Genomic DNA, 14,473 nt, shown 5'->3' with positions numbered 1-14,473 from the left:
TATCTGACTTCTGCCTCTCATGACTTGTGAGTTACTGAACAAGTTCTGTTGTCTCTAGACCACAGCAGTCTCACTTGTGGAAAATGGTGCCATGTTCAATCAGTGATTCTTGGGAATGCTTGCTGAAATGCAGATTCCTGAGTCCTAAGCCTAAAGATTCAGTAGGTCTGGGGTGGAGCCCAGGAATCTATTTTTTTCCCTTTGCCCTGCTCCCAGGAATCTGTATTTTTAATGGCCGCTGCTGCGACCCTGATGCAGGCAGATAGAACACAGACCGGCCTTTGAGAAACACAGGGGTATATGACCTCCCATTTTTTTGGTTTTTTGAGATGGAGTCTTGCTCTGTCACCCAGGTTGGAGTGCAGTAGTGCTATCTCAGCTTACTGCAACCTCTGCCTCCCAGATTCAAGCTATTCTCCTGTCTCAGCCTCCCAAGTAGCTAGGATTACAGGCGTGCACCACCACACTTGGCTAATTTTTGTATTTTTAGTAGAGACGGGGTTTCACCATGTTGGTCTGGCTGGTCTCGAACTCCTGACCTTGTGATCCACCTGCCTTGGCCTCCCAAAGTGCTGGGATTACAGGCATGAGCTACCGTGCCTGGCCTGAACTCCTGTTTAGACTTACAATTTTTTGACTTTATGGTAAGGTAAAAACAATACATGTTCACCAGAAACCATGCTTTGAGTACACATGCAACCATTCTGTTTATCATGTGACTAGTCTTTAATTATGTGAGATGTTCATCCTTATTATGGAATAGGCTTTGTGTTAGATTATTTTGCCCAACTGTGGGCTAATGTAAGTGTTCCGAGCAAGTTTAAGGTAGGTGAGGCTAAGCTATAGCATTTGGCAGGCTAAGTATATGAAATGCATTTTCAACATACATTTTTAACTTAAGATGGGTTCATCAGGGTGTAACATCGTAAGTCAAAGAGCATCTGTATAATTTAACACCTGAAGGAAAGTGAAAGTGTTATAAAATTGTAGTAACAGGAAAATGGCTGGTAACAACAGGAGTGCAGAAATTAAATACAAGCCTTTTAGAGTAGGAACACATTTTGTTTCACTGCATGTATCTGAAAAATATGAGCATAAATTAATATGTCAGGAACATGAAAGGATGCCTGCTTTTGCCACTTCTATTCAACATTCATGTTCTAGCCAGGACAATCAGATAAGAAAAATAAAAGGCATCCGGATTGAAAAGGAAGAAGCAAAACTATCTCTTCTTACAGATGAAATGACCTTGCATGTAGAAAATCATAAGGTCTAACTATAAAATGATTAAGTAATACATGGACCTGTTCGGCAATGTTCTTCCCCCAGCACACAGATCAATCACAAAAACCAACTGTATGTTTATATACTTGCAATGAACAATCTTGAAATCAAATCAGAAAAACAATTCCACTTACAACAGCATCAAAAGATAACATAAGTATTTAAGAATTTAACAAAAGAAGTGCAAGACTGTTTTTTTTTTTTTTTTTGAGACAGAGTCTCGCTCTGTCACCTGGGCTGGAGTGCAGTGGCGCGATCTCGGCTCACTGCAAGCTCCGCCTCCTGGGTTCATACTATTCTCCTGCCTTAGCATCTCAAGTAGCTGGGACTGCAGGCACCCGCCACCATGCCCAGCTAATTGTTTTTTGTATTTTTAGTAGACACGGGGTTTCACCGTGTTAGCCACAATGGTCTGGATCTCCTGACCTGGTCATCCGCCCACCTCAGCCTCCCAAAGTGCTGGGATTACAGGCATGAGCCACCGAGCCCGGCCTAGAAGTGCAATACTTTTATAATGAAAATCAAACATCACTGAAGGAAATTTAATAAGACATGGATGCTCAGAGACTTAATACCGTTAACATGGCAATACTCCCCAGGTTGATCCACAGACAGAATGCAATCCCTGATGGGAATGGGAACTAGTACAACCACTATGGAAAACAGTGTGGAGATTCCTTGAAGAACTAAAGGTAGATCTACCATTTGATCCAGGAATCCCATTACTGGGATTTTTACAAAGGAAAATAAATCATTATATGAAAAGATACTTGCACATGCATGTTTATAGCAGCACAATTCACAACTGCAAAAATATGGAACCAGCCCAAATGCCTATCAATTAATGAGTAAAGAAAATGTGGTATGTATGTGTATATATATGGAATACTACTCGGCCATGGAAAGAAACAAAACAATGGCATTCACAGCACCTGCGTGGAGCCGGAGGCCATTATTCTAAGTGAAGTAACTCAGGAATGGAAATACAAACATCGTTTGTTCTCACTCCTAAGTGGGAGCTAAGCTATGAGGATGCAAAGGCATAAGAATGATACAATGGACTCTGGGGACTCAGTGGGGAAAGGGTGCGAGGGGGTAGGAATAAGACTACACATTGGTTACAGTGTATACTGCTTGGGTGATGGGTGCACCAAAATCTCAGAAATCACCACTAAAGAACTTATTCATGTAATCAAACACGACCTGTTCCCCCCAAGCCTATTGAAATTAAATATATATTTATTCTTATATATATAAATTATATATATATATGCAATCCTGTAAAACATTCCAACTAGGTTTTCTTTTTTTTGCACAAATTGACAAGCTGATCATAAAATTCATATGGAAGTGCAAGAGACCCAGAATAGCCAATCAAGCTTGATAAAGAACAAGGTTGGAGGATTCACATTTCCTAATTTCTTTTTTTTTTTTTGAGACGGAGTCTTACCCTGTCACCCAGGTTGAAGTGCAGTGGCAATCTTAGCTCACTGCAACCTCCACCTCCCAGGTTCAAGCGATTCTCCTGCCTCAGTCTCTGGAGTAGCTGGGATTACAGGCGCCCGACACCACGCCTGGCTAATTTTTTTTTGTATTTTTAGTAGAGACGGAGTTTCACCATGTTGGTCAGGCTGGTCTCGGACTCCTTGACCTAATGATCCACCTGCCTCAGCCTCCCAAAGTGCTGGGATTACAGGCGTGAGCCACCATGCCCAGCCTCCCAATTTTAAATCTTACTAAAAAGCTACATAATCAAGACAGTGTAGTACTGGTTAAGGACACAGACATATAGATCAATGGAATAGAATTAAGAGTCCAGAAATAAATCCTTACATTTACAGTCATTGATTTTCAACAAATGGGTGCCGGGACAACTGGATATCCACATGCAAAATAATGAAGTTAAACCTCTATTTCATGCCATACATGAAAATGAACATGGATCCAAGGCCTACATATAAGTGCCAAAACTATAAAACTCTTGGAACCGTAAAACAAAACACAGATCTTTGTGACCTCACATTAGACAAATGGTTCCTTACATATGACAGCAAACACATGTGACAAAATTGGACTTCATCAAAATTTACTTTTGTGTGTTAAAGGGCACCGTTTGCAAAGCGTGTATCTGATAAGGGACTTGTATCCAAAATATATAAGTAACTCTTACAATTCAACAATAACAAAATAATTTTATAAATGGGCAAAGGATCTGAATAGATATTTCTCTAAAGATATACAAATGACTCTCTCTGTCTCCCCTCCTTTCCTCCCTCCTTCCCTCCACCCCTCCCTCCCTCACTACCTTCTCCCTCTCTCCACCCCTCCCTCCCTCACTTCCTCCCTCTTCTCTCCCTCACTTCCCACATCTAGTTCACATACCATAATAATTCACCCTTTTAACAGTGTGCAGCCTGAGCAATATGACAAAACCCTGTCTCTACAAAATATTTAATAATTAGCTGGGCATGGTGGCATGCACTTGTAGTCCCAGCTATTCAGGAGGCTGAAATGGGAAGTTCACTTAAGCCCAGGGAGGCTGAGGCTACAGTGAGCTGTGATCATGCCACTGCAAAGCAGAATGGGCAACAGCGTGAGGCCCCATTTCAAAAAAAAAAAAAAAAAAAAAAAAGAAGAAGAAAAACAATAAAACAAAAAAGGAAGATATACAAATGGCCAATAAGCACATGAAAAAAATGCTCAACATCATTAGTTATTATGGAAATACAAATAAAAATCACAATGAGGTAACAATTTACACCCACTAGGATTGGTATATTTTAAAAGATAGACAATTTAGTAAGTGTCGACAAGAATATGGAGAAACTAGAAGCCTCATATACGGACTATGGAAATGTAAACTGGGCTGCTGCTTTAGAAAACAACCTGGCAGTGCCTCAAGTGATTAAACACACAATTACACGACCTAGGTCTTCTACTGCTAGAGATTTAAGACAAATGGAAATATATGACCACACAAAAACTTGTACCTACATGTTTACTATAGAATTATTCATATTCAAAAAGTAGAAGCAATCTAAATGTCCATCAATTAATGAATGAATAAAATAGGGCATATCGATGCAATAGAATATATGATCATAAAAAAGAAGTACTGACACATACAAAATGGACGGACCTGGAAAACATGTTACAGCAAGAAACCGACACACAGAGCACATACTGTACATTTCCATTTATGTGAAATGTTCAAAATAGGCAAATCCATAGAGAAAGAAAGCACATCAGTAGTTGTTAGGGGGTGGGAGGTTGGGGAGGGAAGAATGAGGAGTAACTGCTAATGGGTGTGGGGTTTCCTTTTGGGCGATGGAGCCGGTTGTAGAACTCTATGAATACACTAAAACCACTCAACCACTTTAAAAGGGTGACTTTTATCTGAATAAAGTTTTTTAAAAGACAAAAAAAAACTCCTTTTCTGTCAGGTATAAAGATTAAGTGTATGAGATTCAGTGTATTTTTCAAGTTTCAACTAGCCAACTTACCCTGAATAGTATATATAAAACCACCTGCAACTCCCTCCACACCTTCCAAGAATTCATGAGGCAATGCACCCTCCCCAGCCTGAAAGGAATAAGAATGTACTCAATGTTTTGTTACTAAAAATACATTTATCATATTTTAAAATCGATTTGACAAGTCATAATATGACTCCACTTGCAGCAGATAAATGCGTCTAAGATGCTGGTGCACTAGAGGCTTATAATATCAGGATGACATACAGTATTCTACTATTTTTGTTATCTAATTACAATACTAAAGATAAGGTATACCCAACATTCCATAAGGTGTTCAGAATTGCAACTTACATAGAATCATATTTATGTACTTGCTACTCTAATAGTGCAAAAAGCAATTTATTTTACATCCCAACCCCACCACTTAAAAAAATACGTATTATGACCTTTGATTTTTTGGAAACTAAAAATTCTCATGAGTTCAAATACATCTTAGCACACTTTAAAGTTAAGTGACAATGCAGAGAAAGGCTCAAAATCAACAGTCTGTCCCAAAAATTCAAATTGAACTCTACTGAATATTGATTTAAAAACTTTTTTAAATTAAAAAAATTTTTTTTTTAAATAAGAGACAGGATTTCACCATGTTGGTCAGGCTGGTCTTGAACTCCTGACCTCGGGTGATCAGCCTGCCTCAGCCTCCCAAAGTGCTGGGATTACAGGCGTGAGCCACCTCACTCGGCCTAATTTCATTTTACAGACAGGATTTCACTCTGATGCTCAGGCTGAGTGCAGTGGTGCAATGATACCTCATTCTAGCCTTGAACATACAATCTTCCCACCTCAGCCTCACAAGTAGCTGGGACTACAGGTGTGTGCCACCATGCCCAGCTAGTATGTATAAATTTTTTTGTAGAGAAGAAGTCTCACTGTATTGCCTGGGCTGGTCTTGAATTCCTGGGCTCAAGCGATCCTCCTGCCTCGGCCTCCTGAAGTGCTGGGATTACAGGTGTGGGCCGCTGTGCCCGGCCTGCTGATGTTGTTGAAGGTGCCTAAGCCTATTGTGCCAGCAGCCAATGATAGTCCTTTCTACCTCTTAGACTGGAGAATCGTTTATTATTAGAGAGTTATCTCTCTTCAAAAGTTACCCAATGGCCTTACTCAGAGTGAGCTGTTTCACTTCTGTATACAGTAAACCACTCTGGTACATCTACCAGAGTATTGTCTGGCTGTTGTGGGCTAGATCAGACTGTTAAGAGTCCATATTCAGTGTATTTACAGTATTTTTTCTACACCTTCATTTAATCAAGAGAGCTACTGCTTGGCTATTCTTAAACAGATCTTTTCAGCAGAGTTGTACTGTACAAAGCAATGTTTTAAGGCCAGTAGAACAAGTCATCTGAAGTCACTGTAGTAACTTGTCATTTAATTTAAAATATGTCTGTAGGCCAGGCGTGGTGGCTCACACCTGTAATCCCAGCACTTTGGGAGGTGGAGGTGGGCGGATCACGAGGTCAGGAGATCAAGGCCATCCTGGCTAATATGGTGAAACTCTGTCTCTACTAAAAATACAAAAAAATTAGCTAGGCATGGTGGTGCGTGCCTATAATCCCAGCTACTCTGGAGGCTGAGGCAGGAGTATCATTTGAACCTGGGAGTAGGAGATCGCAGTGAGCCAAGATCGTGCCACTGTACTCCAGCCTGGGTGACAGAGCGAGACTCCATCTCAAAAAAATAAAATAAATACAATGTTTGTAGCCAAATGCTGTGAAAATTACTGAAGATGCATGCTTTAGATTCCAACCTTGTAGTTCCATAAAAGATTGTATTGCTTTGTTATTTACTTTTTTTTTTTTTTTTTTGAGACAAAGTCTTGCTCTTGTCCCCCAGACTGGAGTGCGATGGCGCCATCTCGGCTCACCACAACCTCCAATTCCCGGGTTCAAGCGATTCTCTTGCCTCAGCCTCCCAAGTAGCTGAGATTATAGGCACGCACCACCATGCCTAGTTGATTTTTTTGTATTTTTAGAGACAGGGTTTCACCATGTTGGCCAGGCTGGTCTCGAACCCCTGACCTCAGGTGATCCGCCCGCCTCTGCCCCCTACAGTGCTGGGATTACAGGTGTGAGCCATCGCCCGGCCTACTTATTTACTTTTTTGAGACAGAGTTCTGCTCTTGTTGCCCAGGCTGGAGTGCAATGGTGCGATCTTGGCTCACTGCAACCTATACATCCCAGGTTCAAGTGATTCTCCTTCCTCAGCCTCTTGAGTAGCTGGAATTATAGTCGTTAGCCACCATACCTGGCTAATTTTTGTATTTTTAGTAGAGACGGGGTTTCACCATGTTGGTCAGGCTGGTCTCGAACTCCTGATCTCAGGTGATCTGCCCAACTTGGCCTCCCAAAATGCTGGGATTACAGGTGTGAGCCACAGCGCCCAGCCTATGCTTTATTTTTTATTGTATATTTCTATATTGTTTTGGCTTTAGAACTCAATAGTAATTTCTGTTTACTAACATCTCTGAAAGGTCACAACTTGGCTTTTTGTTTGTCTTTAAAATTATTCTGACATCACTTGCTGGCAAGGGAATAAAATTTAGTGAAAACTCTCAGCTGTACGCATTTGTGATGAAAACCTTAATCTGCACCTGGGGTTTCTTAGCGGAGGCTTTAAAAAGTTACCTGGTTTTTTTGTTTGTGTATTTTTTGTTTGTTTTTTGAGATAGAGTCTCGCTCTGTTGCCCAGGCTGGAGTGCAGTGGCTCCATCTCGGCTCACTGCAAGCTCTGCCTCCCAGGTTCATGACATTCTCCAGCCAGCCTCAGCCTCTCGAGTAGCTGGGACTACATGCGCCCACCACCACGCCCGGCTAATTTTTTGTATTTTTAGTAGAGATGGGGTTTCACTGTGTTAGCCAGGATGGTCTTCATCTCCTGACCTCGTGATCCGCCCGCCTTGGTCTCCCAAAGTGCTGAGATTACAGGCGTGAGCTACCATGCCCAGCCCTGGTTTTGTTTTTGTTTTAGGTTAACTGTATGTTTAAGCTATCTTTAGCCCTCTATAATTTTTACTCCCAAAGCAGATAATTTGAGTCTTTATGTTTGAACCTAGTTCTCAAGTCAGAAGTAAACTTATTTCTTTTTTTTTTGCAATGGAGTCTCGCTCTGTAGCCAGGCTGGAATGCAGTGGCGCGATCTCAGCTCACTGCAACCTCCACCTCCTGGATTCAAGCAATTCTCCTACCTCAGCCTTCCGAGTAGCTGGGACTACAGGCACCCGCCACCACGCCCAGTATTTTTAGTAGAGATGGGGTTTCACCATGTTGGCCAGGCTGGTCTTGATCTCTTGACCTCATGATCCTCCCACCTCAGCCTCCCAAAGTGCTGGGATTACAAGCGTGAGCCACTGTGCCCAGCCAACTTATTTCTTTTAGTGTAACCAATACTATAGAATTTCGGCATATGCTGGGTATTTTAAAGTTTCATAAATAGAAAAGGAGGCAAGATAGTAAAGGTATTTGCCTTGAAAATAAGGAAAGAAAAATGTCATAATTCCATAAAACTTCCCATTTTAAATAAAAAAATTTTTCATAAGACTTAAAATGAACTTTAGTAAACAAATGGTGTGTGTCTACTAAAGTAAACACCATCTTCATTGCCCTCCATTTACTTTGTGAAATTTACTTGTCATAATAAATCCTAAATCCTAAACATCAATGAAATCCTAAACATGGCCTACAAATCTAAATGTATAACTACATATGAATTTATGGTCTATTTCTTTAATATCCTTCTTCCTCACTGAACTGTAAGTTCCACTGTAGGCCACTAGTATGTCTATTTTACCCTGCCATTGTTTCTGCCTTACAACAGGTGTGCAGTAAATGCTTTTTGAATGAGTAATAACATATTACATATTCATTTCAACTCAGAAATTAATCCATGTGAATGAGGTTAATATTCATTCACTAAGCTTGTGAATTTAAATGCCAAGTACATTCCTAATCATTAGACGGGAGATCAAGGGGAATAAAAGATTGTCTATGATTCCACCATATACACCATTTGTTTACTGAAGTTCATTTTAAGTCTTCCTACACCTTCTTTATTGTCCTACATTTACTTTGAGAAATTCATCTGTCAAACTGTTTTAAATTTAAAGCAAAGCTGAATGAAAAATATGAGAGTCAGAAATCCCAGAGTTGCTTCAGCAAAATAAATGAAAGTACTCAATCTTATTTTCTATTTATTTATTTATTTTACCCCACCTCTGGGGTTCAAGCAATCCTCCCACCTCAGCCTCCCAAGTAGCTAGGATTACAGGCATGTGCCACCATGCCCAGTTATTTATTTATTTATTTTTTTGTATTTTTAGTAGAGACGGAGTTTCACCAATCCTCCCACCTCAGCCTCCCAAGTAGCTAGGATTACAGGCATGTGCCACCATGCCCAGTTATTTATTTATTTATTTTTTTGTATTTTTAGTAGAGACGGGGGTTTCACCATTTTGGCCAGGCTGGTCTCGACCTCCTGACCTCCAGTGGTCCATCCACCTTACCCTCCCAAAGTGCTGGGATTACAGGCACAAGCCAGTACACTCCACCTTATTTTCCAATATGTTTATCTGTAGTAGTTTGGCATTTTTTTTCTTTTTTTTTTGAGACAGAGTCTCACTCTGCCACCCAGGATGGAGTGCAGTGGCGTGATCTCAGCTCACTGAAACTTCTGCCTCCTAGGTTCAAGCAATTCTCATGCCTCAGTCACCCAAGTAGTTGGGATTCCAGGCATGTCCCACCATGCCTGGTTAAGTTTTTGTATTTTTAGTACAGATGGGGTCTTGCTGTGTTGCCCAGGCTGCTGTTAAACTCCTGGCCTCAAGTGATCCGCCTGCCTCAGCCTCCTAAAGTTCTGGGATTATTGGCATGAGCCACCATGCCTGGCTATCTATAGTATTTTAACTGAGATTTTATTTTCAAGGTGAGATAGTAAATACTCTGAATATTACTGAGCAAGTGTTCTTAAAGAATGCTGACTTAAAAATTACTGAGAAATAGGCCAGGCACAGTGGCTCATGCCTGTAATACAGCACTTTGGGAAGCGTAGGTGGGCAGATCACTTGAGCTCAGAAGTTAGCAACCAGCCTAGGCAACGTGGTGAAACATCTCTACAAAAAACACAAACAATTAGCTGGGTGTGGTGGTGCACACCTGTAGTCCCAGCTATGTGGGAGGATTATTTAAGCCAGGAGGTGGAGGCTGCAGTGAGCTGTGATCGTGCTACTGCACCCCAGCCTGGGCAACCAAGTGAGACCCTCTCAAAAAAAGAAACAAAAAATGAGAAATGAAATATTGCACTTTAAAAATGCATCAATCTTAAGGCAAAACTGTAAACTCACTAACGTTGGAGCTGTAGATCATATTTGAGTTTTTGCCTTTACTATGAAGACAACAACATTTGCTACTATATAATATGTTGTAAAACACACCAGAATCATTGCTCCATGCTGCCTGGGCTCTAAGGTAAATTTTAGAACACTTTTGTGTATTAAAAAGAAGCTAAAATATGCAATTAAACCTTAAAAAAAAATGACTTACTGTAATGACTCTGAGAACTCCCCCTCCATCATTCACTGTCACTTTGTGGAGATTTCTTGACACAAGGCCGTGGAGGTCTTGGCTCTCCCACACGATTGTACCTTCAAAGCTCTTTTGTGGAAAGATGAAGAGTGAGTCAATTTCCTTATTGCTGTCATTTAGGTTTTAAGTATGTTTTCAGGTAAGATTTTAGAGAAAAATTTTTCCCAAAACATATCATTTAAAATGTTCACCCCATAACTCTGACATACCACTGTTAGCGTTTGGTGTATATCCTTGACTGTTTTTTCCATGCACATATAAAAAACCAATTACAAAGAGTATATAGACAATTTTGCATGCTGCTGTTTGCCATTTCCCATTGTATCAAAAGCATTTCCTTCTGCTGTTGCAGCTGTCACAACCATTCTTCCTCATGTATGCATACATCCCAATGAGCAGACACATCCTGATTTATTCATTTTCCCCTACTGTTAGACATATGGTTGCTACTAAATGTCTACTAAAATATCTACTAAGTATCTACTAAAATAATGTAGGCATGTTTTGGTGTAAATATTTATTTACCCCTAACAATTTGTCTTTTACTTAAAATAAATTCCCAAAGGTGAAATTACTGGGATAAGAAAGAGGTATTTTTTGTGGATTTTGGAACACACCACCAACTGCTTTTTGAAAGCAACTTTTACTAATTTATAGGGTTATCAGCAATGTATGAGAAGGACAATTGCACTGTATTCTCCCTGGTATGGGATACCAGTAAAAAAAAGTTTAACCTAATATAGTAGATTTTTACAAAATGATTCCTCATTTAGTGGGATTTATTTTTCATTTTTTAACACAGAGCCTCGCTCTGCTACCCTGGAGTGCAATGGTGCGATCTTGGCTCACTATAACCTTCGCTCTCCAGGTTTAAGCGATTCTCTTGCTTCAGCCTCCGACTAGTTGGGATTACAGGCGCTCACCATCACGCCCCGTTAGTTTTTGGATATTTAGTAGAGATGGGGTTTCGCCATGTTGGCCAGGCTGGTCTGGAACTCATGACCTCAAGTAATCTGCCTGCCTCGGCCTCCCAAAGTGCTGGGATTACAGGCATGAGCCACAGCACCCTGCCTGAATTAAAAAAAAAAAAAAGATTGGCTTAGTTGGATTTCTGATTCCTAGTGATGTTTATGAATTGCATGTTCTCTTCTGAGGACTGCCTTATCATGCTGCTTTGCCATCTGCCCTCTGAGTTTTCTATTTTTCTTATTCATCTATGCAAGCTTTTGATAAATTATCTTAATCCTGTGCACATTTTATATGCTAATATAGTTTTTCATTTGCTACTTAATGTTATTTTTGAAATTCAGAAGTCCATAAATTTTACCTTGGCAAATCTGACAAACTTTTCCTTTGTGATTATTACTATTAAATTTTGAGCTTAGAGAGAGCTATGCCCCCCGTCCCAAGGTCTGATACATATTGAAATCTTAATGTCTTCTAATTTATCCACGATCCCATTTTTAATTCTGTGCACAGCTGGCTCCTTAGTCCTGCTCAGGTCTCAGCTCCATACCTTCTCCTCCGAGAGGCTTTCTCCAGATGTCCTCTAGAAGACTCCAACTCCCAACTTCTCTCTATCACATCAACCTGTTTTACCTTCTTAATACCATTTATCACTCTGATATTTCTTGTTTATTTTATTATTAAACTAACTGCCTCTACCAGAAGACAAACACCTTGAGAACAGGAAGGAGCTTGTCTGATCAACCACTGCATCCCCAGCATCGAGCCCAGCCTGACATGACTGAAAACTCAAAATGTGTGCTGAATAAATAATGTTGAACTAAAAATCAACTAGAATTGACTATGGTATAGAGGATTAAATGAAAGATATAGTTCTAATACTCTAAAAACTTTCATATGTTAAAATGAAGAGATAAAGTACTTTACAATAATGTCTCATTTTAGCCAGCATTATAGGGAAACCATACAAAATTCAACTTGTCTGATAAGCTAGGTCAGTGGTTTATAAACTTTTTTTTTCCTCTGTACAGAGTGATATAAACTTTTTCTCTTTTTTTTTTTTTTAATTTTTATTGTTTTGAGACGGAGTCTTGTTCTGTAGCCCCGGCTAGAGTGCAGTGGCGCGATCTCGGCTCACTGCAAACCCGGCCTCCCGGTTCCTGGTTCAAGCAGTTCTCCTGCCTCAGCCTCCCGAGTAGCTGGGATTACAGGAATGTGCCACCATGCCTAATTTTTGTATTTTCAGTAGAGATGGCGGGCGGGGGGGTTTCACCATGTTGGCCAGGTTGGTCTTGAACTCCTGACCTAGTGATCCGCCTGCCTCGGCCTCCCAAAGTGCTAGGATTACAGGCATGAGCCACCGCGCCTGGCCCAACTTTTTCTTTTTTCTTTTTTTTTTTTAAAGAAATAATACTTTTCTTCTCCTCCATAACATAAAAATATTCCAAGAGTCTGGGTTCCTCAGGCAGTTTATTACTTTATATTCAGCTAATGTATCCTTAATCTGCATTATCTGTGAAACTCCGGATGCAACGGGTGGGGCCCTAGGGCTCTCAGAGCAGATCATGCAGATCCACCTTAAGCAGTGTCATCATTTTCTAATCCTCAAAAGAGAGCAAATGATACTGGCCTCAAAGGGCGGTTTGGAAGATTAGTGATAAAGTATATGGTGAAGTGTCTTTACTTAGTAAAATAGTGCCTTTATTACCACTAAAAGGCACACAGAAATGGAACTGCCTCTTTAGAAGATTTCATTTCCGTATCTTTGAAATAGGTGCTGATTGTTTCTATACGTCCCCTAGATAGCCTTAACTCTCTTTTTAAAAATTTATTTATTTGTTCTTTTTCAATTCTATTCCTTCTGAGGCCTTAACATTCTCTCAAACTTGAGATCAAATCCGAAATAATTAAATCCCTACATAAGAGGAAACAACATTTCTTTTTTTTTTTTTGAGATGGAGTTTTGCTCTGTTGCCCAGGCTGGAGTGCAGCGGTGCGATCTCAGCTAACTGCAACCTTTCCCTCTGGGTTCAAGTGTTTCTCCGGCCTCAGCCTCCAGAGTAGCTGGGACTATAGGTACACGCCATCACATCTGGCTAATTTTTGTATTTTTAGTAGAGACAGCGTTTCACCATGTTGGTCAGGCTGGTCTTGAACTCCTGACCTCCAGTGATCAGGCTGCGTTGGCCTCCTAAAGTGCTGGGATTACAGGCATAAGCCACCACGCCCGGCCCCAGAGGAAACAACATTTCTAATAATTGAGAAGAACTGTATGATTGAAGATTAATTAGTAAAGTCAATATCTTAAGACAATGTATCAAACATATCAACAGGCCAGTATAGGAAGACTGGGTTAAGAGAAAAATTTTGGCAATGCAGCAGTGTCAAGGGGGAGAAAGATGCAATAACTGGAAGATAAAAAGCATTTTGGGCCAGGTGCGGTGGCTCACACCTATAATCCCAGCACTCTGGGAGGTCAAGGTGGGCGAATCACCTGAGGTTGGAAGTTCAAGATCAGCCTGACCAACACATGAAGAAACTCCGTCTCTACCAAAAATACAAAAGAATTAGCTGGGCGTGGTGGTGCATGCCTGTAATCCCAGCTACTTGGGAGTCTGAGGCAGGAGAATCGCTTGAATCCAGAAGGCAGAGGTTATGGTGAGCTGAGGTCGCACCATTGCACTCCAGCCTGGGCAACAAGAGCGAAACTCTGTCTCAAAAAAAAAAAAAAAAGGCCTTGGTCACATTCTACCTAGATAAAATAGCACTCTAAAACACCCACTCTTCCGCTGTTATAATTTAAGTTCGATGCTCAAATCTAGCACAGTTCAGATTTAGTTTTTTAGGTACCTTGACAAACTAAGTAGGAGGTTCCTAGATAGGGGACCTGAACATTGAAATCACTTGAATGAGCCAAGAGCATTAAAGATGAATGAACTGATATTTTGGTTTACGCACTGATTTTCTGTGAATTGACACATTCAGTAAGCATTTGATAATCTCTAAGTGAACTAGAAGGTCAGTGTTATGACCTGTTGCTAAGTCCCAGACCCCTTGATGATACAGTTTGGATATATGGTCCCTCCAAATCACATTTTGAAATGTGACCCCCAA

The 14,473-nt window shown here is 40.5% G+C and overlaps 1 protein-coding gene across 1 annotated transcript in view; it reads right to left on the bottom strand.

The window, feature by feature from the left end:
• B3GALNT2 (beta-1,3-N-acetylgalactosaminyltransferase 2) overlaps nucleotides 1-14,473 on the bottom strand; it is an 81,709-nt gene that overhangs the window by 13,923 nt on the left and 53,313 nt on the right. The window contains exons 7-8 of the mRNA XM_011989375.1: nucleotides 10,352-10,462; nucleotides 4,788-4,866 (exon numbers count right to left, since the gene is read on the bottom strand). Of these exons, the coding sequence (XP_011844765.1) occupies nucleotides 4,788-4,866; nucleotides 10,352-10,462 (190 nt within the window). The remainder of the gene's footprint in view (nucleotides 1-4,787; nucleotides 4,867-10,351; nucleotides 10,463-14,473) is intronic.

Source organism: Mandrillus leucophaeus, unplaced genomic scaffold, assembly GCF_000951045.1.
Source record: "Mandrillus leucophaeus isolate KB7577 unplaced genomic scaffold, Mleu.le_1.0 Scaffold350, whole genome shotgun sequence".
NCBI lineage: Eukaryota > Metazoa > Chordata > Mammalia > Primates > Cercopithecidae > Mandrillus > Mandrillus leucophaeus.
This window is presented reverse-complemented; position numbering and strand designations above follow the sequence as displayed.